The sequence below is a fragment of the Colletotrichum lupini genome, chromosome 8 (genome assembly GCF_023278565.1).
Source record: "Colletotrichum lupini chromosome 8, complete sequence".
Classification (NCBI taxonomy): Eukaryota; Fungi; Ascomycota; class Sordariomycetes; order Glomerellales; family Glomerellaceae; genus Colletotrichum; species Colletotrichum lupini.
Window position 1 is genome coordinate 1498816 of NC_064681.1, and position 25544 is coordinate 1524359.

At 49.8% G+C, this 25544-nt stretch overlaps 10 protein-coding genes across 10 annotated transcripts; 3 read left to right on the forward strand and 7 right to left on the reverse strand.

The window, feature by feature from the left end:
* Positions 1-1939: 1939 nt before the first annotated feature.
* On the reverse strand, positions 1940-4576 carry CLUP02_14912 (uncharacterized protein; the record flags this gene model as incomplete). The annotated part of the gene is made up of 1 exon (XM_049293838.1): positions 1940-4576. One exon carries the CDS (start codon positions 4574-4576, stop codon positions 1940-1942), a length of 2637 nt encoding a protein of 878 aa, XP_049150984.1.
* A 352-nt stretch (positions 4577-4928) lies between these two features.
* Positions 4929-6298, forward strand: CLUP02_14913 (pyrimidine 5'-nucleotidase; the record flags this gene model as incomplete). The annotated part of the gene is made up of 6 exons (XM_049293839.1): positions 4929-5035; positions 5109-5362; positions 5395-5479; positions 5532-5560; positions 5613-6074; positions 6129-6298. 6 exons carry the CDS (start codon positions 4929-4931, stop codon positions 6296-6298), a joined length of 1107 nt encoding a protein of 368 aa, XP_049150985.1.
* Positions 6299-6524: 226 nt separating this feature from the next.
* Positions 6525-7070, reverse strand: CLUP02_14914 (RNA polymerase II transcription mediator; the record flags this gene model as incomplete). Its single annotated transcript, XM_049293840.1, has 3 exons — positions 6525-6784; positions 6849-6963; positions 7029-7070. 3 exons carry the CDS (start codon positions 7068-7070, stop codon positions 6525-6527), a joined length of 417 nt encoding a protein of 138 aa, XP_049150986.1.
* Positions 7071-7563: 493 nt separating this feature from the next.
* CLUP02_14915 (uncharacterized protein) lies at positions 7564-8145 on the forward strand (the record flags this gene model as incomplete). Its single annotated transcript, XM_049293841.1, has 1 exon — positions 7564-8145. One exon carries the CDS (start codon positions 7564-7566, stop codon positions 8143-8145), a length of 582 nt encoding a protein of 193 aa, XP_049150987.1.
* Positions 8146-8290: 145 nt separating this feature from the next.
* On the reverse strand, positions 8291-10950 carry CLUP02_14916 (uncharacterized protein; the record flags this gene model as incomplete). The annotated part of the gene is made up of 5 exons (XM_049293842.1): positions 8291-8313; positions 8419-8539; positions 8759-10235; positions 10291-10414; positions 10467-10950. 5 exons carry the CDS (start codon positions 10948-10950, stop codon positions 8291-8293), a joined length of 2229 nt encoding a protein of 742 aa, XP_049150988.1.
* Positions 10951-13177: 2227 nt separating this feature from the next.
* Positions 13178-15807, reverse strand: CLUP02_14917 (Cullin family protein; the record flags this gene model as incomplete). The annotated part of the gene is made up of 6 exons (XM_049293843.1): positions 13178-13366; positions 13421-15306; positions 15367-15452; positions 15503-15519; positions 15598-15667; positions 15737-15807. The coding sequence occupies 6 exons, from the start codon at positions 15805-15807 to the stop codon at positions 13178-13180; spliced, it is 2319 nt and encodes a 772-aa protein (XP_049150989.1).
* Positions 15808-17650: 1843 nt separating this feature from the next.
* CLUP02_14918 (uncharacterized protein) lies at positions 17651-18852 on the reverse strand (the record flags this gene model as incomplete). The annotated part of the gene is made up of 2 exons (XM_049293844.1): positions 17651-18651; positions 18783-18852. The coding sequence occupies 2 exons, from the start codon at positions 18850-18852 to the stop codon at positions 17651-17653; spliced, it is 1071 nt and encodes a 356-aa protein (XP_049150990.1).
* Positions 18853-20571: 1719 nt separating this feature from the next.
* On the forward strand, positions 20572-21556 carry CLUP02_14919 (uncharacterized protein; the record flags this gene model as incomplete). The annotated part of the gene is made up of 2 exons (XM_049293845.1): positions 20572-21008; positions 21079-21556. The coding sequence occupies 2 exons, from the start codon at positions 20572-20574 to the stop codon at positions 21554-21556; spliced, it is 915 nt and encodes a 304-aa protein (XP_049150991.1).
* A 151-nt stretch (positions 21557-21707) lies between these two features.
* On the reverse strand, positions 21708-22412 carry CLUP02_14920 (uncharacterized protein; the record flags this gene model as incomplete). The annotated part of the gene is made up of 2 exons (XM_049293846.1): positions 21708-21726; positions 22153-22412. 2 exons carry the CDS (start codon positions 22410-22412, stop codon positions 21708-21710), a joined length of 279 nt encoding a protein of 92 aa, XP_049150992.1.
* A 429-nt stretch (positions 22413-22841) lies between these two features.
* On the reverse strand, positions 22842-23273 carry CLUP02_14921 (uncharacterized protein; the record flags this gene model as incomplete). Its single annotated transcript, XM_049293847.1, has 1 exon — positions 22842-23273. A coding segment is annotated over one exon (432 nt), but the record flags the coding sequence as incomplete, so codon positions are not given.
* Between the last annotated feature and the right edge of the window lie 2271 nt (positions 23274-25544).

Below are 25544 nucleotides of genomic sequence, written 5' to 3' on the forward strand. Positions count from 1 at the left end.
CCCACAGAGGGCCGACTGCAGATGTGCGTCCCCCCTGGCGAATAGACTCGCAGAAGACGGTTACTACGCCCGCTCGAATGTGCGTTGGTTCCTGGTGCCGCCCAACGTTAGCACTGGAAAAGCACCTGATCAGTTTTGATGAGAGGTCGGACTGGGCCCCTTTCAACGCCGATATGCAACGCGAACCCGGCCTTGACCAAACCACCAAACTAGCCGCCGTTCTCGCCGTCTAGCCTGGAGAAGGGGACATGTCGATCGATGATCCTGGAATGAACGTTTCAACCTCGAACTGTTCCTCCACACACCGGCACTCGGACCAAGAAAAATAAGTGCAACGACGAGCCATGCTGGTGTTCTCTGGGGGCGTCCTGGGAGCCAACCTGGCTGGCGAAATATGACTGACAAACCTTCTCTGGACGAGGCGCGCTGGTCTACGGTCACAAACGTTTTTCTTTGCACCTATCCATACGGAGCGAGCAGTACCCTGATGCAAGGGCTACGACGCCGAACACGTTCGTGTGCCGGACCCGCCGGAAGACGCATGTTGGGCAATGGGCCGTGGTTTAGAGTGTGCATCGGTAGTGTTGACCCCTCCCATGGATGATGTTTCCCTTTCTTTCCCCTGCCACCTTCTGAAGCGTCCCTCGCTATCAGTTTATCAAAGCAGCTAATCAAACAAAACCGGCTTTTGCTGGGTCGTGTATCTACGTTTGACCAACAGCACTTTGCGAGAAAAGAGGAAGAGACAGACGGCAGAATTTTAGACTTTGTCAGATCCGCCCACTAGAAGATCTCTGACCAACCCAACTTTGGCACGAAAGGGAATATGCCTCAGTCTCGCATATAGCGGAATCCACTCTCCATGCTTCGGTTGACTTTTTTTTTTTTCCATCTTTCGCAGTACGGATACAGTATTCCTTTTCTCCATGTACAGTCATCACCAGTGTTGCTTCTGCGGATACAGATCTTCGTTGAGCCCCCCACCCCCCACCCACATATAACACGAACTTGAAGCGCGGGAAACCCGACAGGTATTACTCTGAGCGAGGTTCGCAATGACTTCATAGAAACCCCGCTGGGCGTTGTTTCTTCTCCGTGGTGTTGCTATATCCCCTTAGGTAAAAAAGCAACTGGAGTCCTACTTGACGGGTCCTAAGTCCGCTTCTTTATGTACCGAATCGTGCCTCTCCCTTCGAGCCTACCTAAAAGGATAGCCCTCATGGTGACCATCACTTTTTGTGTCCTGACTTGAGCGAACGGACATAATAGTCCGGGTGCTGAGAGCGGAAACATAGTCACAAAGGTCAAGCAAGTGCAAGGACGAGGTAAATTGGAAAACGGAAAGAAATCTACAGACGACGCTCCGAGAGCCCCAAAGTCCGTGCTCGTTTGTGCAAAGTCCATCCTTTTTCTACAGTACCTTTCCATTGACTGGGGAAACTCAATCGTTGTGATGTCGTCCTTTCTTTCACCTTTCTCATGAGGCAAAGGATAAACTTCGTCACGATTTGGGTTTATTCGCCGAGACCTAGTCACTTATGCGACGCTGTCTCGTGTTTTCTAGATAGTTTCCTTCTTGGATCTCTACCTCGCTCATTCTTCCCAAATGTCTCGTACGGACATTTTCATCTTGTTCCACACTGGGCAAATCACCGGAAGGTGAAAGACATAGACTGAATGACTGCAAGTGGATTTTGCTGATTATAAAACGTACACGCAGTGCTGCTGATTACCGCTAGTGACTAGGTATTCACTACCATTCCCCTCCATCCGGTTGTTCTTTGCCGAAACTCCGTCCCATCAATAAAGACTTTTTAATCCTTCCCCCCTAAAGAAGAGTTCCGAAAGCTGTTTCCCAGCTTTCTCCGACGCCAATCCGCCAATTCCGATACCGCATAATAAAGCCTGTCTCATATCGAGACCAAAAGCTCGACGTTCTTCATCGATAGACTGGGCGAGGAGCCTCGTCGGTGTAGTACACGGGCCGATCAATGTATGACACTTCCGGCTCGCCCCGTGCGGGGACCGGCTGTCCGTAGTAAGGCTGCTGCTCCACCGGCCTGGCACTATACTCCCGCCGCAGCACCTGAGGCTCGGCAGGCCGCACGCTGTAGGACCGAGGTCCAGGGTGAATCATCTCCCGACGGGGGTCGGGGTGCATGGGTGTCGAAGCGTAGTCCTGGATGGGAATCTGCTCCGGCCTCACACTTTGAACTCTTCCGTACTCTCGCGGAAGCTCATAGCGTACCGCCGTCTCCGCAGGGCGGGCTGTTGTCGCCCGCATCATATACTCTCTTGGAGCCTCCTCAATAATCCTCCGCTGTTCCATATCACCTCTGGCAGGGATGAATTCTTGGCCCGGGGGTGCCATTGGCCTCGTAGAATACTCTCGCTGTCTGTAGATTCGTTGAGGGTCTGCAACGTACTCGGGTTGTGTGACGACTCTCCTCGGTGCTGCGTACACTGGCGAGGTCCGCTGGTAGAGGACGTCGTCGTCTCGAGGGGGTGGGCCTGGTCGCCTAGACTCTGCTCGAATGGGTGCTCTTTCGTAAATAACCTCCGGCTCGCCAGGTCGCAGTGGTGAGGGCGCAACAGACTGACGGACAACAGTCGATGGTTCGTAGTATCGACGGCCAGTAGCGGGGTCTACCACAACCCTACCGGACGGCGCTTTGGGTGGTCCCATTAGCGGGGATGCCCTCTCTCTCATGATGGGTGAGCGAGATCTTGCGCGATCTGTCATGGGACGAGTGCTCATGCGCGTCACTTCGTAACCATCACGATAGTATCGTGCAGGTTCCCTACCGTAGCGGTCGACACTAGCTGGAGATGTTGCGTACACCTCACTTGGCGTAGCATGAACAGCATAGACACCAGGCGACGGCACATGCCGCACATACTCGGCGCCGCTGATAACGCGGGGCTCCTCAATGTACTCTCTTCCATACCCATAGTCACCAATCGCCGCGGCTTGGCTCGCTGGCCGTGGACGGTACTCTTGCGTATCGTACATGGGCGCAGCACCTTCCTCTCTGTATGATCGAGAAAATTGACGCTCAGGCTGGGTGTAACGAGGCTCCTCGTCACCCTGTCTTCTTTGGCGCTTCTGTGGCCGAATGAAAGACGGCGCATTCATCGGAGACGGCGATCGCGGTTCTGGCTTGATGTAAGGCTCGTCTGGCGCTTGCCTGGCTGCCCTCTTGCCGTTCTTCTTCTTCTTCCCCTTCCGCTTCTCCCCGCTTCTACCCCCTTGCGGCGAGCTATCTGGACTGGAAATAATATTGGGCTCATTGCGTAGTGCTGCAACTTGAGCTGTGGTTCCTTGAGGGATGGTCAAGTCTTGAGCATCCGCTGCTTGACCTCTGGCCATTGCAAGAGGCGAGACATGGGAGGGCTGGGGCGCTAAGGGGGATATGTTGTGGGCGCGAACCTGTATCAAAGGCGAGGGTTGGCGAGCGAGCATAGACTCCCTAAGTTGCTGTTGACCTGCGGCAGGGACAGATCTATCAGCACTGTCGTCAAGGTCCATAACGCCTGACTCCTCAGAACGACTGGTGTTTCCGCTCCCACCTCCTGATGTAGACAACCCCGTATTATCACCCATATCCATTCTTTGCGTCGTTCCTACCGACGGGTATCGCGAAAATTCGGGTGCGGCATCGGGTCTGCTTGGAACTGGTCGCGACTGGGAGGGATTGGAGCTCAAGGCTTGGCCCTGTGGCTGATGAGTAGCAGAGGCATGGAGTCTTGAGGACTGCAGGCCAGCTTGGGTCTTCTGCTTTGCTTGTACTTGCGCCTGATCTTCGAATGGCTGGCCTGTGGTGGAAGCCTTCTGTGTTTGTGCCGTGACTTCGGCATCGTTACCGCCGCGTGAACTGCGGTGTGAGGAATCTGGCGAATTGACTTGGGAAGAATAGTAAGAGTTCTCATCAACGGAGTCACTTGCAGCTGAAATGTTAGCAGCAGCCAGTGTAGCATTGACAGACGAAGGAGCAGCAGCTTGGACCAGAGTCAGAGCCTTGGACAGGACGTCGGAGAGGTCAAAGTCGGCCAGAGGCTCCGACTGCGCCGAGGCCTTCATAGAAGCCCGACGTTGATCGACCTCGTCGCGAAGTGCCCGTTCAAGGCGTTGCCTCTGGAGCTGTATCTCGGCCTTGATGAGATCATCAGACTTTTGAAGAAAAATAGGATTGATCTCGGTTTTGCCAGAGCCAACGAACGGTCTTGCAGGCAGGTTCGCATTAGCAGGGGGCGGGTTTCCTAAACCAGGAAGAGAAGCTTGTGGCGTGTTGGTCGCGAACGACTGCAGATTCCCAGCTTGATAAACCTGCGCTGTGCTTCCATTCGTCTCTTTTGCTGGTGTAGAAGGGTTTGATGAAGATGCTATGGCAGGAGTCGATGTTTGGCTCGCCAACTGGGCTGGCACTTTGATCTTGGAATGCGAGCCAGCAAGAATGGCATCGCGAAACTGCACGATTCTCTCGTACTGTTGTATCTGGTGTAGCTCATCTCTTGAAAGACCCGAAAAAGTCCCATTTGCCAACGGCGGTAGTGATGCGAGCTGGCCTTGAGCCATGGCGAAATGCAATTTGCGCAAGGAAATCCTCCGCAGCCAAGCAAGAAAGCGCGAAAAGAAAGGAATTCAAGAAGACAAACAGAACTACCAATATCGTGAGAATCAGCACTGTTGACTATACCCGAAGCGTAGCAGACTAAAGCGCAGTAATTTCTGCAGTGTCGTAGAAGATGAAGAAAAGGCGTCGTGCCGCTGGTGGATGTTGAGAGGAAAAGGAATGGGTCGTGGGCCATCTGTAGTGGTTTCTTTCTGCACTTTTCCTACAAGGATAAATCCTTATAAGAATCTTGCGGATCAGTTGTGGGCCTGGATGGGTGATTCAGGCTTGGGTGGGCCATGCAGCTAAGCGAGTATGTCACCAGCTTCCCAGCCTCGGCGTATTTTGGTCATAGTCACCACTAATGTTTTCGCGCCAAGGTCCCCGACAGCCGGAAACAGCTCCCTGTACCTTAGCTTCCTGTAATTACCTCAACAGCGTAACGAGGTATATCGGCGTGAGTCAACAACACTACCTTCCATACTGCTGCCAAAGTATCGCGAAAAGCCTCAAAAAGCCCCAAGCTGCATTTGTAAGCCAGAAACGGGGTATTCCAACTTTGAGTCCAAGGAAAAGAAACATAAGTGTCAAACTCCAGACCAACGTGGTTTCGCTTGCTTCATGCCGATCAGACTCCCACCAAACATACCTCGAAGCTTCTCTTCTTCAGCCCGACTTCGGTCCTTTCCTTCACCAAAGACCCGGCCTTACACAACAAGGCGCGGCATTGAGCATTGCAAGCCCCTTTTGTTTTCACCCTCCATTCCCAGACATACAATAGACGGCGCCTGCTATACGACATCAGCCATGAATACCAGCAAAACCCACACAAATGGAGTGTCAACTTCAAAGCCTGTGCTGTTTTTGTAAGTTGAACCTCACCAATGCGGATAAACATTTTGACTAACAACCGCATAGTGACATTGATAACTGCCTCTACCCGAGGAGTGAGTTCTGGAAGACATTCGGGACGGCATCATCAAGACTGACTCTCACAAGGTTCAAAAGTCCAGGACCACATGGCACAGCTAATTGACGAGTACTTCGTAAAGCACCTTTCCCTCCAGTGGGACGATGCCGTGAAATTGCACAAGGAGTATTACACCAACTACGGCCTTGCGATTGAAGGCCTGGTTCGCCACCATGAGATCGACCCTCTAGAATACAACGCCCAGGTCGACGACGCCCTGCCTCTTGAGGATATCCTCAGTCCGAACCCTGAGCTGCGCGAACTGCTCGAAGATGTCGATAAGAGCAAGTGTACCATGTGGCTCCTCACCAACGCCTACGTAAACCACGCTAAGCGCGTGACCAAGCTGCTGGGTATTGACGATCTCTTTGATGGCCTCACTTTCTGCGACTATGGACAGGCACCGCTTGTCTGCAAGCCTGCCAAGGAGATGTACTTGAGGGCTATGCGTGAGGCGGGCGTCGAGAAGATGGAGGATTGCTACTTTGTTGGTATGTCATTATTCGTTCACTGACAAAGGATCCGACGCTGAACATCTGCCATAGACGACTCTTACCTGAACTGCCAAAAGGCCCAGGGCTATGGGTGGAACGTAGCCCATCTCGTCGAGGAGGATCTCCCTGTGCCGAAGACGCCTGCATCCGCTCATCAGATCCGTCACCTCAGGGAGCTGCGAGACACCTTTCCTCAATTCTTCAAGTCCAAGAACGCTTAGACTATTATAACTTTGGACAATGATTGAACGACAGTGGACGGAAATGAATAGAGGGCGAAGGAGGATATAAGCCAGAGAGATAAAAGGCTCGGAAACACATTTTTTGTGTTGGATTGGGTATCGCTAATTCATAGATATCCTTAAACTTGAATACCCCCCGTTTGACCCATTTTCAACGCCCAAAACACCCCAAATGCAATGTTGTCCTGGTGATCGATGTGATGGTTCATGGCCGTCGAACACTTCTAATCACTTCATCAAGCTTCGCCAGAATCTGGTCCTTCTCTCGTATCGCATCCTGCCTCTGACTCTCTGCGACCTTGAGCTCATCCTCCAGCTCCTGAACATAGCGCTCCTGGTCGGCTTCGCTACTGTCCAAACCCGGCAGGCTGGAAATAAGGACCTCGATTTGTTGTTCCTTGATGATGAGGTCGCGCGACAGCTCAGCTAGGCCGTCCTTGAATTCGTCTGCGGGGAGAGGATCGACTGCGAGCGAGCTTGTTTAGCATTTGTCCTTCGTGCTGGGACCTATCATGATAGAATAACCTACCTTCTTTCTGTTCCGGATCCTGTTTGACCTCTCTAATTTTATCGTTGGGTCCGAGCAGCTCGAGATCGTGGCGCCGGTGGACGAAGTGGAAGCTTGCGACGAATTGCTGGGCAAGCTGTCGGCAGAAGTTAGTACTTGCCAGAGGAGCGGATGAGAGATGGGAAATAAAGATCAACATACCTGGTCCACAGCGTCTTGCAATTGAGTAAGTCTGTCGCCCATGGCACCGGTAACGCAGTAAGTTCGTGCGATGTGGTGGGTTGTAGTGCTGAAGTTAACAGTGACAAACAACCTTGGAGGTTGTGAATGCGACGCGGGAGGTTGTTCTGCGGGCCAGCTGCTAAGGTATGCACCTAGGCGTGAACGCACTGGCCAGACCAGGGTCGCATGCCTGCTGCGGTACGTACCTTTTTCAACTGTTGCGAACCTCTTGATCTGAGTGTACTTAATTGAGAACAACAGGAAAGATTCCTTCAACACTCGCAATATGTGAACCTACCTACCAATTCCATGAAATCCTGACACTGGATTCAAAAATTCCAAGAGCATGCAGGCTCTACTACGCTCATTACCTCGGCATTTGTCTCGCCATAATCGACTTGCTCTCTCATCAATCCTGTCAGCTCCCCTATCGACATGTCCATCGTTAGGAAAACGACAAGAGAAGGGTCTGGAGTTGCTATACCCTGACGCTCCATCAACAAACCATCATGATATGACATCCTTCCTTGCGTACGCAACCCGTACTGGACTCGATGTGGCATCAACAGTCTACGTCGGAACCCACTACGAGTACACAGTCTCCTCGGCACTCGCCCAATACGGCATCCACGCTATTCGTGTAGGCGGAGCATCCGACCAGGGCATCGACCTCCTCGGCACTTGGAGTCTTCCCTCCCGGGCCGAGAATCTGAAGGTCATCATTCAGTGTAAAGGAGGTGCCCAACGCGTCGGCCCTTCGATAGTTAGGGAATTGGAAGGTTCCTTCATCGGCGCCCCGGTGGGTTGGCGTGGCGAAGGAGTCATTGCCTTTCTGGTCAGCGAGAAGCCAGCAAGCAAGGGCGTGCGAGAGTCTCTGGGACGGAGCCGCTGGCCCATGGGATTCATCTCGTGCTCCAGGGAGGGGTCAGTGCAGCAGATGCTCTGGAATCAACGGGCTGACGAGGAGGGTCTGCGAGGTATTGGGGTGACGATGCGCCATACCGAGAACGGAGAGGGCGAGTCGCAGATTGTCTTGACACACAACGGAAAGCGAATCCCCCAAGCTTCCAAAGCAAAAGTTTCCGAGGGTGACTGAAGTCTCGGTTCAACTATTGAGCATTCAACTTTAGACACTAAGCCAGCGAGATACACCGCGCAGGGGTGGGTAAATCCGCTGGAAGGCACTTGTCGGGAATCAACATGACGCTAGAGTACCATACTTCTTCGTTTGAGACGAAGAGTCAAGTGGTCATGTACTGGGGCTCTAGCAATGTTGCATTGCGAACAAATACTTAACTTCATCTTGTGTTGCACAGCAGAAAACGGCCTAGTGCTGTACAATACCGTATATTCCGATATGCTGGGTCACCATCTCTGACTGAAACAGCATCATGACGCTGGGAGGCATTTGAGCTATCTCTAGAAGCCGTGATGGAGGAAGCATTTGACTGCAGGGAGGCACAGTGGTAGTTGCCAGACAGCACATCGCCCTAGGGCTGTAATCAGTTCGCGTATAGGAAATCTGTCTCTCTCTACCTAACTATGCTCATAGAATACCGAGGTCATCGAAGCTACCATAACATTATTCTCATTCCACATCACCCTCAGTCACCAAAACTTAAGTCCTTGCCCGCCAGATCTCACTTGGCTTCTATCACCCCTTCTTCGACAACGAACCTAGCACCTTCATTCCCGCCACAAAAACTCACTATCGTCTTGTCGGCCCGAGACTCCAATTCCTCGAGTTGTATAAGAGGTATTGATCGGCTGCTGTGTCGATTCTCGTTTCTCTCATTCGAGCTTTGTTCCTCCGATATGTTGTAAAATAGCAGAGGTAGGATTGACGACTTCCAGATGGGTTGCCTCCCACTGTCTCGGCAACTCTGAACATACGCGGCCACGAGCAGTGCTGATGTCAAGGCCAGAAGAGCTGCAGGGTAAAGTAGCCACCATCCCTCAAACCTTACACAAATCGAGGTTTGATTGCAGATTCCCTCCTTATAGCTGTTTGATGTATCCGTCTCCGAAAAAGTCAGTCCATTCTGACGCATTCGATTCGTAATGGCGATAGACATGTTGTCGTGAGCAGCCTCAAGGCTGTCAAATGTGGCCATCCCTCCACTGTAGAGAGCGTCAAGCCACCAACCTGTTTCGCATTGTAGCTGACTGGAGTTTCCGATTCCATTGACGGCTTCAGGAGATGTTGGTCCATTTTCGGTGACGTCGTAGAGTTTGCAATGTCCTTTCAGTTTGTCCTCGGAGAATAATCTAATACCATGGAACTCGCGGTAGTCCATGGCTCTGACACACTGAGGCGGAGCCTCCTTTGTAACTCCATCTGAGGTCCACGAGGTCCAAGGTAGGCCATCTCGAGGGGCGTCTGTAATGTTGGACACGCCGTACGATTTGTCGTCAATAATGCAAGGCTGGATCACTGAAGCGTAACTAATGCCGCTCGACGTTTTAGACATTGGCTCCGTCGATATTAATTGCTCATTTAGGGTACCATTCGTGACATTTCCATTGTAATGACGGAGACAAGGATAGAGACTGCAGTTGGCAGCCACAATATCAAGGTCAGAGCTGAGTCTCGGCATATTCTTATAGTCATGCTTGCAGTATCGATCGGCCGGGGCATCTGGGTTACGCTGCGCAACGCAACCTGCCACCGAGAGCGTCAGGAAGGACGTGACGATAGGGTTTTCATGTGTGTAATCAATGACTGTTGTTGCATTGAACAATTCCGGTTCAACGCCAGTGTTGATGGAGAAATTCGAATCCTTGTGGAAGCGGTAAATGTTACGATATCGGCCGAACAATCTTGTCTTTGAGTCTTCAAACTCTAACAAGTCGGACTTCACGTCGGTGCACTTGCTGCAAACCCCGACAGACGAGTGCGTGACTCCAGAAACGTTTTGAAACACACAGTTACCCGACTCACAATCGAATAGCTGGGAGCTGTCGGGAGGTATACCGAGTAAGCCGTTGATAATGGCGGTGCTCATCTTCGCGTTGGTATCTGCTCCGCTGATCATAGAATCATGCCTCGCAACCCGCTCGGCTATTGATATACGAGCAGTGCACTCAGATGAGACCTCGCAGGAATATGTTTTGACAGCTTGCTGAGAGAGAGGGCCAGTGGCGTATGAGGCGATCACAACCAGAGCGCCAAGTAGCGTTGTGTTTCTGTTATAAGTGTTACTGGAAATCCCATCTACTTATGAATAAGATTATAGCATACGGCTTGGGGATGGTTACTAGGAACTTCAACGATCCCCAAGCACCTTTGCCAGCATTGTCAAAATATTCGACATGCCGCAGGGGACGCGGCGCCGCCATCCATAACCACTTAGCTTGTCCAATGACTGAATTCATCAGCAGATTTTTCTCCTAAGAATGAGGGGAGATATTACCTACCTTCCGACAAAACGAACAGCATCGCGGCTCTCAGGAGCGTGGTCAATATGGCAACAAGTGTGTTAATACTAACACTGTATGCCCAAGCCGGCTGCGGTTTCCCATTGCTGAACACTAAGAGAATGACCATAACAACAAAGGCGAAAACAGAAGTCAAGAGTGCCGTAAACTCGAGGTTCCATTGTTTCAAGGTTGAAACTCTGCCGAGGGGCTGATGAAGTAGGCCGTTCTTCTCAGCTTGATTGAGATTCCCCTCGTCGATGCCCTTGGGACTAGCTGATGAAAGCCCGTTGGTTTCATCTCGGGACTCCTCCTCGGAGTGAACAATAGTATAGTCACTTATCGAAGCATCGTTCTGGAAATTGTCGGGCTGCTGGTTTGATATGTTTCTGCCGTGATGCACTTCATCTGTGAACGATACAGACGAAGGTCTGGGAGACGACTCATCTCCAGCGGTATGGGGAGAGTCTTGGTAAGGTGCCATTTCGAGACGTCACAAACATTTTAAGACACTAGAGGTGACGACTGGACTTGATAGAGGGGACCGGGTCTTTATGTGCGGACGCATCAGAGATGCATATCGTCGATCAGGCTGAGCCCGTGGGGGCCTCAATGACATGCATAAGCTTATGGCTTTTTCGTCCCGTGGCGAGGAGGACTTGGCTGCATGTTGGATATTTCTGACGATTGGTACGATAAAGCTGCACTGCCCATCTGCGGTACAACAACAGATCTAATCGTGGTTCTCGTGTGGACGACGCAGGTTGGCAAGCTGAGCATGCAATCGCAGCCAGCCTTCTGCCCGCATGACGCCCTACGGCGTTCGCAACCGCTACAGCGGACCTGACTACCATCAGTGGTAAAGGGGTGGCTGCGAAAATTCGGTACAAACCTGGGATATGTCCAGATAAACGGCCTAAATTGAGAGAGACAATCGTCAACTAGATCTTACCTGAGGGAAATCTGAACCAAATTGCGAATTACCAACGGAAGTGAGTGATCCCCTAATCTTCTATTATAGGTAAGAAGAAGAAGAAGAAGAAGAAGAAGAAGAAGAAGAAGATTGCTTCCAATTAGTTGCTTCAATGGTCTGCCGAGTAAAAGACCTTGTATCGTCTTAGAAGAAAATCACTAATCAACCTAGAAGTCCCAACTTGCATACCCAGCATGACAGGAACCAGCTACAGTCAGATAACCTGTCCTCATACATGTGTATAGAATGCAAGATAACAGAGGCTACATATCAACTCATACAACTGTCGGCATGGAAGCTGCTGATTCTCATCATGAGACATATTGAAACACATACAGAGGAAACATATCAACAGACCTACCACACGTTGAAGTCTTCAAGGAGATCCACATACAACGGATTTAAAGATTCAGTTAACGCTGCGCCGAATATGGACTCAAACCGCACAACACCTAGTACACAGAACCATCTCAACAACACCTCTATCTATCCCATTTTCTCTTCATGTAGTTTAACACTAATCAGCATAATCAGTCGCACATTACACCAACGCAAACGCCAAAAGACAGCCCCGCCGCGCCTGACCTAATGCCCCCAATATCGCGATAGATCCACCCACAGCGGATCCCTCAACCCACCACGGCCCCATCATCACCGAGCAAAACTTCAAAAAACATACAACACCAAGTATTCGCTGGTCGTCACCGACCCAACTACTAATCCGGCCCTCACTGGCTTATCTATGGGAGAGCGGACGGGATCCCGAGTTTTCCAGTGGGTATGGTCGTATGTGGCAGTGAACAGAGGCAGAGTCACTCATATTGTGAGATGGCGCACAACACCGAGTAGCCGTTCTTCCCCACTTAAACACACGACACCACACAAGAAATGACAGCTGATAAGGATAATTCACAGAGAGAAAGCTGTTTTGCTTTATTTGTCTTGACTGGAATAGTTTCTTCCTAATACCGTGACTGAGGGAAAGTCGCCAACCGCCACAACTCTCCTCATCTCGCGATGGAGGTTCCCCCCCGCCCAGTCACATAGCAAAGACCAGAGGTTTAGGGATTGCTCCAGCATAGAGAGAGCGTTACTTCAATTTTCAAATAAACCAGAGACAATATGGCTGTGTCAACAGGGCTCCTAGGATTTGCTTTTTGCAATCTAGCTTCGGCGCAGCTTCATCCGCACAGCGATAGGCACTCCGACTCATTTGGCTGCGTGAACCCGCCTTTGCATCACTCCCTACCTGTCCCACAACTAACGATATCCCTTCCCATCAGAGAAAAATCATGGCACAGCAACGCAGCAGTTCAAGTGATGGACACTTCAAGGTCCGCAGACTTCACTTCAACACGAGAATTTCCCTGTATCTACGCTGTTAATCTACGCCGTTGGCCCGTAGGGTGGCCAAATCACCTGGCTTCTCCTTGGCCATCACCAACATCACCGTGTAAACACTTTTTCAAACAGTCAAGGGAATCCGCATGCGACTATCTAAACCTCCCAACCTGCCTACTGCCTGAATCCCGAAGCAGAATAAATCCCATTCGTCAGTGTTCCTCCGTCCTATTGCCGAAGAACCTGCACACGCCTTATATGTGTTTGGGTAAGTCAAATCAATGCCTGGTAAGACTGGGTGTGGTGTTGTATGCAGTTTTGAGGTTGTTGTAATACATGAGCCATCGAGAGAGGCAAGGGGGTATTTCCTCCTCCCGAAAGTACGATCCACTTCCCATCACGCCAGGTACCCAAGCTCGTCGTCTTCGAGTCGCTCCAAGTACTCCTTGTCGAGCAGAATCTCTATGCACTTCTTGATGTCCGAAACCTTTGGCACGAAGCGCGACCGGATCTGGTTGATGGTCTCGCTGACGAGCTGAGTGTGCTTCATCTTCTTTCTGGCCTTCATGATACGAACGATGGCAGACTGTTACCTTGTTAGTACGTGAAAAATCACTGTCATAGAAATGGATGGACATACCTGCAGCAGAAGCTTGCGGTCCTCCTCGATCGTCTTGTTCGTCTCCACCTCCTCCTGCTTAGTCTCCTTGGCACCACCGAGGTTCAGGTTAACTCTGATCTTCTTGCTCTTGAAGTCATAGTTGAGGCGGAAGCTCTTGCCGGCCTCCGGCTTGCCTTCGGGTGACATAATGAGGACCTTGGCCTTGAGAAGAATGGCCAAGGCCTGGTCAAGGACCTCAGAGCTCAATAGGGTAATACCCGAAATATCCTCGTAAGTGTACTTGTCCTTATCGTTGTAAAGGAGCAGGATGGCCATTTGGTAGGCAGACACCTGGAATGTGTAAGGCGTCTTGCTGTTCTTGCAGTAGCCGGCCTTCAGCTCGCCCTTGCAAAGCTGCCACAGCCACGTGAGCTTGCGACCCTCGTGCCGGTTCTTGTAGAATCGGGTAAACCGCTCGCAGTCGTCATTGATCTCGTGTGGTGGAGTGAAGCTGGTGTTTGGTGCGGTCAGGGGCCAGAAACCAGTACCGAGGATGGAGTATTGGGAGTCGAGGGTAGTCTTAAGACCCTCAAGACCTGCGACATGCTCCTTGAAGCTGACATTAAGGTCCTTGGACGTCTGCATGTCCTGGAACATCCTCTGGAGCTTGTTGGTGTACTCGAAACCACACGCCTCCTTGAGTTTACTGATCATGCTCGTTTCCGCGTCGTCGGATGACGAGTTACTGTGCACCAGACGGCGGGCGAGCATGCGTGAGTAGAACTTCTGGAACACGTCCTTGTCCTCAATGTACTTGAAGACGGTCATAATCTGGGTGAGCGTGTTCTCCAACTCGCCCTCCTCGATGCCAGTGCTGCTCTTGCGCAACAACACATCTGTGTACTTGGCCAAGAGCTCTGGCGACTTGTTGGAGCCAGACTTGCAGACTTCGTTTCTGTTGATGAACTCGCGGCAGGCATTGTCCAAGGACCGCGTGAACTCGGCTTCGCCATCAAACGCACGCGTCACCAGACCTGAGTACTGGGAGTGGATCTCCAACAGCGCATCGACATAGACCTTTGGCTCCAGCTTCTCGGCGTCAGATGCCACCTTCTCCACAGCACTCAGACCTGCCTTGCGGACATGTGTCTCGAACCTCTGCCTCAGAGGATCCAAGCCCTCCGGAATCCTAGACAGTAGCTTGTACATCCTCGCCATATCTTCTTCTCTGTCGTTATCCAGGAGGACCTGGAATTCGTCGCGAAGTAGCGTAGAGTGATCGGCAATGAGGGCTTGGTTGCACGTCTTGCGCAACGGTGTGATGATATCAGCGTGTAGAAACATGCGCACCCGCTCCTCCTCTTCCTCAAGTCTCGTCTCCGCCTTCTTCATGTATTCGACAACACTGTTCTCAGCGACGAATTGTTTCGACTCATTCTGGTAGTATTCTTTCGTCGCAGCCAAGAAGGGGCGCTCGAAGTGGAAGCGGTATACGTCGAGAGTGGACTTGGTGGGGTCGGCATCGTCGAGACCGAGGGATACGAAAGAGTCGACAACTTGCTTTATCTGACCATACTCAATGGTCTCGCCGTTGCGCTGCTTCTCGACCAGCTTCAGAACCGCCTCCATAACCTTGGTCGATACCTGCTCGAAGAGAACCCTACGCCACTGGACCAGGTGCAACGTGTAAACGTCGTAGATGTTCTTCTTGCCCTCATCCATCTCGCGCTTGACCCAGTGTCGGTTCAGATACCGGAAAAGGTGATGGATGTACTTGGCCGCAATCGTGTATCGATTCCATTCTTTGATATAGAATGTCAGCAAGGCTTCGTCGGTGTGCGTCTTGGACTGCTGAACGAGCCCTTCGAGATGTTGCTTGAGGTACTCGATGAGCTTGTTGTAAAGCTCCTCTCCGAGAAGGTGAGCTATCACGAGATGTCAGTATAGCTGCCCCACGCAGCAACGGAAGCGTGTTCCATGCTCACCTCCTCTGTGGTTGCCTGATCCGATGCTTCCCTGGGGAACGGATAATCCGACAGCCTTTTGGGATGTGCAGAAGTTGTGGACGGCACTAGAGATCAAGTTAGAAGATGAAGATAGTGAACGGTCAGCAAGGCGTACGTGTAGACTCCCATGTACTGTGGCGAGCGAGCAGTGGTTAGCACTCTTCCATCTGGCACGAGGAACGTGGAGCAGCTTTGGGCATTTCAACTCACGATCTGCATGTCGATACCACGCTCAAGATCCAGCATGATACGCTGGATGCCAGCCTCGAGGTACTTCCATCTGTACGCAGTCAGCGCGGGGTGTTCGACCAACGGCGACGGAGTCGCGAGGCTGCGGAGGTCCACTCACGTGGCTCCAATGTCCTCCCTGTTAGGAACTGGAGGCATCTGGACGGCAGGCGCCATCTTGGCTGTAGACATGATCCCAAGCTCTCAGATCGAGCGCGCTGTCTGTGGAAGAAATTGGTGAGGCCGTCGTGGCCGTCGTGGTGGGGGGAGGGGCGGATGCTGGTTCGGGGGTCGATTCGGCGTGGAAGGCGGGGGGAGGGACCTGCTGCAAGAGACGAGAAGTTTAGAAAACCCGTCTAGGCAAGAGATGGAGAAAATGTATTTGGATCTCCAGTCCTGCCGTTGGTGGAAGGATAAGGAGAATCAGTAGATGGTGGTGGAGGGTTGATGTCGTGGCGTGGACTCGGACGCTTGTGGAAATCAAAGTCGAAGAATGGAGATGCAAAGGAAAGGCCGGTGGTCGCAAGGGTTGGAAGGAGGGAGAGGCTGCCTTACGTTACCAGGGTCTGGGGGAAAAGGGAAGGAACACGGCGGCCTTTGTCTGAGTCAGAGCGAAGGGAAGTGAGGCCGTACTTCGCTCAAATAACACCTTGAAGGGGAAAGCAAGAAAATAAAGAAGAGAAGTTTCTAGCCTGGACCACAAGAGCTGTGAACGCGATCAGGCAGACACTGGTCGACTGGTGGGTAGGATGAAAGGCTGCTTTGCTTGCTGGGTGAGAGGCGCTGCAGATGGAGGCGGCGTCCGGTGGTGGAGGACCCAGGTCTCGAGGTGGTGGCCAGCTACGGATACGGTAGCGACACGACCATGCTCTAGGCTGCGACAAGACCAGGCCAGCCCACGTCCACCTCTCCGTCACAGCATGAGTGGTGGAGAGTGGTGACTCTGCCCTCTAAACCCGGGTGAGGCCTGGGTGCTTGGGACTGGCTGTCGGAGAGCGAAGTGGGTCTCCAACCGGAAGGGTCTAGCGGAGAGTTTCTGCCGAGCGCGACCGCCCTTAACCATGAGCTTTGGTAATCCGCGATAGGGAAGGCGTGCTTTATGGGCTTCTGCTTCAGGTACGCGACCAGGCAATTAAGACACAGCCTACTCCGTAAAGGTACCTCACTTCAGGGTTTGCTGGGGGCGGGAACGAGGGGACATTGGGACTTCTCAGCCTTACCTTTTTCTTTGATTGGCACGAATACCTTGTTCTCTTTCGATTTGCACCCACCCAGACCCTATCGATCCAAGGGTACTCTATAAGAGGATACATAAGGTAGTTGGGACTCTTGACCACAGTTAACTTTATTCCTGTTTACACCTGAGATGCCTAGACTGACTAACTTTGTCATTCCCATTTGCTCAAGAACGTGTTTACCCATCGCTTCTAGACACGATGCTCCATGGATAAAGATTGTTTAGGTCTTGACTCATGGCTCTGACTTGACCATGCTTCTCCCCCCAGCGATTACTCCAAAATGACAAAACTCTTCCGTCGACATTCTGTCTGGTTTTCTCAAAATACATGGATCTTGGATATGGCCACGTCAACTCGTATCACATATAGACTACTTGTTGCTGACTGTTTTTCGCCATCTTACAAACTCCACCTGAAATTGAGTCGCATGCTTTGCTACCTTTATAATGCCACCTTGTTATGGATGTTTGTCATTCACTTCTACAGAGCCAAGGAGGCGGGCACGACTTGTTGTGAATAGTATCCCCAGCCACAAAGCATCAGATCTGTCACCTCTCATCTGACATGCCAAAATACATCGCACTTTGACATACATCACACAAAAGGCCCAGTCACATATTACATCGCTGAGACTGTGCAAAGGTTGATATCAACATGACTAGACAGCCAGAAATATGTATAATGAACAAAGAGGAAGGACCGCAGCTACTGTTGCGCGCTGAAGTTATCGTGTAGGCTTTTACTAAACCGGGTATACCCAACAAGACCAAAGAAAACACCTCCCATGCCCCCCAAAACTACATGCGGTCGTGAGAGCTTTCATCCTCGCCTCCTCCAAGTCGTTGAACCGTTCGGAAAATGTTGACCATGAAGTTCAAGGTCCACGCCAGCAGACCCGCCAGCATAAACGACGCCAGGGCCTGACTCAGCTGCCTCACTTGCCCTGCTTCGACATTATGGAAGACGAGCGATTCAAATGCCAATGATGTGCTGGCCGATTTGAATATGATGAAGAAGAGGTCGAGCAGAATGAGGGCAATCTTCTGGACAGCTGGTCGGAGGCCCAATGGCTTGCCCGTGTACTCGTCCCAAAGCATGTACCCGATATAAGGTACAGCAACTGTATCGACGGCAATAGCGACAATACTTTGCGCGCGCTCCGGGCTGACATTGCTCTTGGCGTTCTCCTTTTCGTAGATGCGGGCTGCTATAGCCAACGCGATGATGGACGTGAACATGACTGTAAGCCGGAAAACCAGGGGCACTAAGTAGTGTCGTAGAATGAGGGACCACATTCTTTGCCTAAAGGTCTTCGTTCTCTTCTGCTTCGTCGATCCCTTCTCCAAGTCTCTGTGGGCGTGCGAGTCGTATCGCTTGTTGAAGTCAGGCTGCAACTTATCCAGCATACTGACGTCCACAACCTCCGACTGCTCTCCTTCCATGTGCCCGTAGGCCGACGAGTGAAGAAAGTCCTTCCATGCTGCTGGTGGGCCCTGGGTTGCGGGCCTGTGTGCTGAGACGATGACGGGCTCTGCTGTTCGTAGGTGATCCCACTTTCGGCCGTGTTGCGCGCCCTTGCCGCGGAAGAAGTCCGTAAGCCGGACGTTTGTGTTTGGGCGAGCTTTCTCTAAGACGGGGTCGCCAGTGTAGTCGACCCAGCCGTCACGCGACACCCGACGATCAGGCTCCTTAGGCTGGTGATTGTGGTGAGGTGGAACGGCTCGGGCCGGGGGTGATAGCAGTTGAAGCTGATCTTCGCTGGGTTTGCCATACCGCGTCTCGTAAGAGTCTATCCATGCTATTGCGACAAGGGAATTAGTCCGGTTCCTACTCAATCAAAGATCCGAACAAGCCGGAGATCATCCTTACGAGGGAGCGATTTCGGCTGTAAGCGCATGCGCGGGGCACCATTACTATCGATCGCTGTACTGCTTGTGCCGACTGAAGCTCGAAAGTCGGCCGAGGCGGAACTGCCAGGTGGGTGACTGGATGTGCTCATCGCAGTCGCAGCCTTGGCTGAGGCTGGACGCTGAACTCGAGAGGAGGGGTGCTACGACGAGGCCGTCTGCGATTGTGAGCGTCGTGAGTGGAACGCTTCGTCAATGGCGTGTAAAGAGGCTCGCATATTAATATGCCCTCCGCCTTTCGGTCGAGGCCGTACGAAAGCGAGGTATCGATATTATTATCGCAGGTGATATCGTGCACTTGATCGTCGAGGTTTGTGTACACAAGTTGAGAAGGAAAGTCGTCAGGACGAAGGAGCGGGTGAGAGACGTAAGAAAATAAGATTATGATTTGAGAAAAGCAAGAAGGCGAAATAGTAACGAGACCGTGATCAAGTCCAAAGTCCAAAGTAAAGTAAAAAAAGGCAAAAGACACGGTAGAAAAGGTGCGCGTGATGGGAGACAGTTAGCAACCTAACGGTTGGGTGCGCCCTGTGTGTCTCTCTCTCAACGGCGGCGGAGGCGGCGGCTGTGTCCTCGTGGGGAGAGATGAGCTAGTGGTGCTGGCTGGCGTCGCTATTTCTTGGCTTCGTCGTCGTCCCCGTCCAGTCCCGTTCTTTGGTTCTGTCTCCAGGGTGAATCCCAAAGCTGACGGTGGCCAGCCTAAGTTTCCGGAGAGAAACACCAAAAGAAAAGCAGACCACACGACACTCGGATTGTGCCATGCAGGTCTATGACCGCAACTTTTGCCCGGGCGTTCCAGCAAACCGGGAAACTTTGCAGAAAGACTGCAGAGTCCAGACACCTCTTGCAGCGCCAAACAGACTGGACGACAAAATGAAGGGCTGGGGAGAAGGGAATCGGAAGGGAGAGAAAGGGAAAGAGGTGTGTCCAACAGCCCGATTGGAAGGCTGGTAGCACCGGCGCACTGGAGCAATCTAACAACTGGAGCAACCCGACGGGTGGGCCCCTCGATGCCGGCTGCCTGCGAAAATGCCAGGTACGTACTCCCCGAATGCGCGGGCAGTCACACTGTCACGACCTCGAGATGGAGGAATTTAGCGGGTTTCGAAAGCCAATTTGCGCGAGCGCGATCTGGGATCAGAGGAAAATTCAGTCGTGATAGAGGGGCACACGTCAGCTTGGCAGTCGGTTTTGAGCTATAACAGACATGGTGTCAGGCCCATATCTTCCCCTATCGCGCAGCTGAGCAGGGGGCTTCGATAGGCATTGATGCAAGCACTCTTAAGCTCCGGGGATACCCCTTCATGTATCGCCCTAACAGTGGCCCCTCGCACTCGGCGCACCACTCAAATCACAGGAACGGCCCATGACGCCAACCTGCGTCACTGCTCTGCGTCCGGGTTCAGTCCAGGAAGCTTGACCCAGAAGCTAAGATGGATGACAGGGGGCAGGGCTCTAGTTCTTCAAAGTCCAAGAGGCTGAGAGCTTCCAGACCTGGAACTCCACGACACACGTCAAAATTGCCTCCTTTCTTCGACAAGGGACAAGAGGCCGCCTGGGGTTTCCATCACTTGCGATTTTCTTTTCGCCCCTCGGCCAATTCAGTATTTCACTCGACATGCGGACTGGGAGAAGCTTTGTCTGCTAATCTCTGAGCCAAGAGCGTCCTCTGTTCCCTTCCCCCTCCATCCCATCGCAACTGCCGCGGGGCAGCGCGTCGCATATTCCTCGATAGACCCGACGAAGACGAAGTTAGTCGCAGCAGCCAACCTCCGGCACCCATCGCTCGGGCTGAGCCCTCGTCGTCCGATATGCGTCTCTATCTCCTCCCCATTACCACGAGTCGGACTCTTCTCTACTCACAACGACTGAACATTGCGACGACGAACCAACAAGGCTTGGCAGATAAGGTCAGCAAGAGGGCAGCCAAGCTGTGGGCTGGCTGGGAAGCAAAAAAGAGCGGATGGCAGAAGAAGGTCGTGAGCTATGGAAACTACGCCCTGCGTCGAATTCCGTACGAAGAATGGGGGTTGAAGTCGGTGCCACCCATTTCTGCGAGACGCAAGGACGAGGAGCTCAAGGGCAAAGAGAAGATTGAATTGGTCTTCCCGGATACCATCATTCCAACAAAGCAGGCTGAGCAAGTCGTCAGGACACTGGCCACCGAACGAGATGCGCTGCACAAGAGGAAGCTCATATGGTGCTTGATTGGCATGCCCATCTCGGCGCCGTTCGCCCTGGTGCCCGTGTAAGTTGAAACTTCGATTCCGATTCTCTTGTGTGGAAGAAGTGCATTGCTGATATTATTATCCTCCTAGGATACCTAATCTGCCATTCTTCTATCTCGTCTACAGAGCTTGGTCGCATTGGCGCGCTCTCGAGGGAGGCAAGCACCTCCGATTCCTCGTTGACAATAAACTCCTGGCCTTGTCCCCGTCAAAGCTATTGAATGACATTTATACGCCTTTAATCCCAGAAAACACAACCGTAACACCGTCGAAACCAGCCCTTGGCAGCACGGAGCCTTTGAAAGGCAAGGGAGAAAACGCAAAGGACGAAACAATCCTACTCTCGCAGGCCAATGGCCAACGGATTGCCAAGACGCTTGATGTACCCGAGCTGGGCGTCGAAATTGAGCGGGCCATCTGGCAGGTGAACCATGCCAAGAAGGCCAAGGAGGAAGAGGCTTCTGTTGAAGCCGCGGACGATGCCGCAAAGGAAGCCGCAAAACAGGTCAATGCCAATCCCACGACGGATAAAGAAAAGCCTTCCGACCCGACCAAGGAGAAGAAGTAGCCTCGGCAACGACTTGTAGGATGATGGACGTCTGTAATGTTTGTAATGTATGCTCTCTAGACGTGAGCTGGTTCGGCCTGATGTATGTATGACGATAAAGCCCCGCTCCGATAGACAGACTCTTCTCTTTTGCTTTTGGGTCGGGCTAGAATCATGAAGTTTCATCCCGCCTGATGACGAGTTGGTGGACTTGTTCAATGTGGCCAGAAATGGGGTCCATGAGATTTTACGTAGCCTCGGTAGCCGAATACATGTGGAAGCCGTGGGCTCGAAGGGCCGGTAGACATCCACAGATACACATCAACCCGAATGCCAACGCAACCCTGCGAGCGCTATCTTTGGAAAAGGGACTTCGTAGCCTGGGCACGAGCGACCCCCACTGCCGCGCGCTCTCGTCCGCGTCGTCGTCAGCCTCGCAGAAGAAATCGTACTCCTCGCCCTCGTGCTCCTTCCAGTGCGCCGCCCGAATGTGGACCTTTGGCTGCTTCTTCTGCTGTTGCTGCTGCTGCTTCTGGGACGACGGCGGCCACGGCGGCTGATTCGAGGTAGCCATGACAATGAGCCCCCTCGCCGCGACCTCGTCTTGGCGATCGCACTCTGCGAGGATGTCGAGGATCTCGTCCCTCGTGTACATTGTGCTCTCCCGCGTCAGGGCTTCCGACTTCCAAGCCATGGCGGCCTTGTGGCGGAGGAGTCTCTGGGTCGGGCTCACGTCGCCGCGGCCCTGTTGGCGTCTCTTTTCGCGCAGTTTCTGGTGGCAGCGTTGCGGCGCGACGGCGTGGACGTCTGGGTTTAGGGGTGAGGGCACGAGAGGGCTGTAGCCTGCCCGGTTTGGTAGTTGTGACATTTGAAGCATTTTTTCTGTGATTGTTGTGTTGGTGCTTCTTTTCTTCTTCGTCTTCTTCTTTCTAGGCGTGTTTGTCTAATCCGTGTAGTGATATTTTGCTTGTCTGAAAGACGTGCAATTAGGCGTGTAATTAGGGCGACGATCGGTTTAGAAAGATGTGGGTTCTTTGGTTTCTGTGGGAGAAAGAAGATATGGGTCGCTTTCGAGAAGGTGATGGTGAATTGTTAACCAACTGTTATCGACATGGTGTTGCAAAGGAGGATTATGATTGCTCCGGGAAGGGAGAGGGGGGGACTGGAGGAAGGTGGCCAATGTCAATAATGGAGGCGGTTAAGAAAAAAAAGTGCGAATTGGTATGCTGGTGTGGTTGTGAAGAGATAGCCGCGAGATATGAGAGATATGGAGCTGGACGCCCGTCTGGAATGTCTCTGGAGGGAACTAGACACGAGAGGGATGGAGCCGACGTTCCTCCCTGGTGTCAGTTGCGAGATTTCCACCCCGTAACTGCAATGTTCCACACGATTTGGCGATTGGATGTGATAAGCCCAGGCATTCAGTCAAAAGGTAGAAAGAGAGACGAGCAGGCATAAACACGGAAAACGAGAGGATGAATGTGAATGGAGATTTTGCGAGAAGAGCCACGGATTCAAGTGCGGGCATGTCGGGTGTGCCAGTTGATATGGGATTTAAAAACCATGGCGGAATCGGCATGCAGGTAATTATCTCTCTCTCTCCATCCATCTCTTTCCCTACCTGCATACAGCACGCCACGCCTTTTCTCTCGCTCGCCGTCCGTTCCCCCGATTCCCTCCGTGAGCCGTAGGACCGTGTGGCCCGTAAGCGTGAAGCCCGAAGGTACCTACGGCAGACTGCAAGAGGCACTCTGCCAAAACACTTTTTTTATATATTAAAGTAGAAATTATATTTTACAGTCACCCTACTACCTAGGATAGGGTCTAGACTAGTATAGTAACTTATAAATAGGGGTTATAAAGATTTATAGCTTAAGAGATATTTTAATTTCGTAATATATTAAACCGTATAATAATATATAAAATCGCATAATATCGTACCCCAATATAAAAGTTTTTTTTCTCTTTATAACTTTATTATAAAAGTAACTACTACTTTTTACCCTCCTATAAATAAAAATTACTCTTTATTTAAGTTATTAAATTAATAGCTCGCTTATAAATATTATAATATAGATTTATAATAACTTCTAGTCTCTATATAAAACGTTACTAAACTAATTAACTTTATAATACCTCCTCGTAAAACTATTTTAAAACGACCGATCGATAATAATACTCGTATAGGCTTTGCCTTTTTTATATAATAAGAACGTATAAACGTATAAGCCTCGATATTAATAAAATCTCTTTTTATAAGCTTAAAGGAGCGGGAACGAAGTATTTAGTAAATAAAAAAGGAGCTAAAATAATCGCTAATAATTAATATTTTTATTATATTATATAACGTATTCTTTTTTAAGAACGAACTTAACGGTTTTTAAATAACGACTTATATTAACGTCTAAGTTATTAAAAAGTTTATTAAAAAAGTTTAGTGTAATCGCTTTTTAACGTTTACTTTATATTAAGATATAATACGATTTATTATTTTATATTTTATAATAAACTAGCAAATTTTTTTAATAGAATAGATAGTATTTTTAATTAATATAAAGAATTTTTATAATATTTTAGAATATTATAAAGTAGCGTATAAAGCTATAAGTTTAAAAAAATTCTTTTCTAAAGCTACGATCTTATATAAAAAAGATAATTACTAACTTTTTATTATTTTTTAAACTAGAATTAAGTTACTAATTATTAAACTTTAGTTAATAAAAAAGGGAAAAGGTTGTATAAAGCTAATTATAACTAAAACTTTAAGTAAAACGACGTATAGAAATATTCTAAAAATACGGCTTTTAATAAGTATTAGTATTAAACTAATAATAAAGATTAAGGAGGAATTATTAATTAAGTAAGAAAAAAAGATCGTTAAAAAAGAAGTAAAGGCTAAGAAAAAAGTTAAAAAGGATAAAAACGATAGGAAAAATAAGATTATAATAGTTTAATAAGAAAATAAAGTTTATAATAATAAATAACTTAGTATACTATAAAAATAAAAACGAGTATTCTCGTTAATAAATAGTTTAGAGTAAACTATAATTATATTTATAATTCCTTTTTATCCTTAGTATCGCTCGTAATTACGAAGCTATTTAATTGTCACGAAAGGGAACTTGAGGCAGGTCGGAACGCTGCTGTATTGACCTAATTGACTGAAGACTTAACGTGAAGAGGGAAAAAACAGAACAGTGGGCAGAAGCTGGCGAGCTGGCCCTTTGGGCCCAGCGGTCCAGCTCGTCACGTGACCACTGGGAGCTCAGCCTCGCAGCCTGAGGCTGAGCCACGGGGCCCACAGGGGCCCTGATGCCCACTGCCGTGACATAATACTCTAAGATTAATTCTAAAGTCTTCTAATCTCTACTTAACTTACATAATACCGCCCTATAGTTTACTAAGTAAAGTAACTTCTAGTTAGAGCTTATTACGTATATATTATTTTAAACGAATACGAAAATATTAATATGCTTTAAAATAAAGATAATTAGCCTTACTAAACTTCGTACTTTTAGTTAATATAGTTAGGGAGCCCTTAATAATTAAGGTATAAATCTATAAAGTAGCTTAAAAAAGATATGCGTTTAGATTATTACTATTCTAAATAGCGTTTAATAGTTATTAAACTTAGTTTTAGTTAATTAGCTATATAAAGTCTTATATAGTTCGTAACGTAAGTTAATAATATAGTTACTATAGCTAACTAAAAATAACGTAAGGGCGACCTTTTTAATAACGAATTTAATAAGAGTTCTAAATTTATACAAAGTTAATAAAATTAGAACGAATTAGTGGTATATACGTAAATAGAAGTATAATTTAGTTAGAGTGTATATCTATATAGAATAGCCTTTAGAACTTAAGTAGTTAGAAATATTTTTATAAACGTAAGTATATTTATATATATTAAGATATATATTACTTACCCGTTAATATACTAATCTATTTTAATAAAAACGATTTTACTAACTCTTAATCTTAATATTATAAATACTTTTACTAAAGA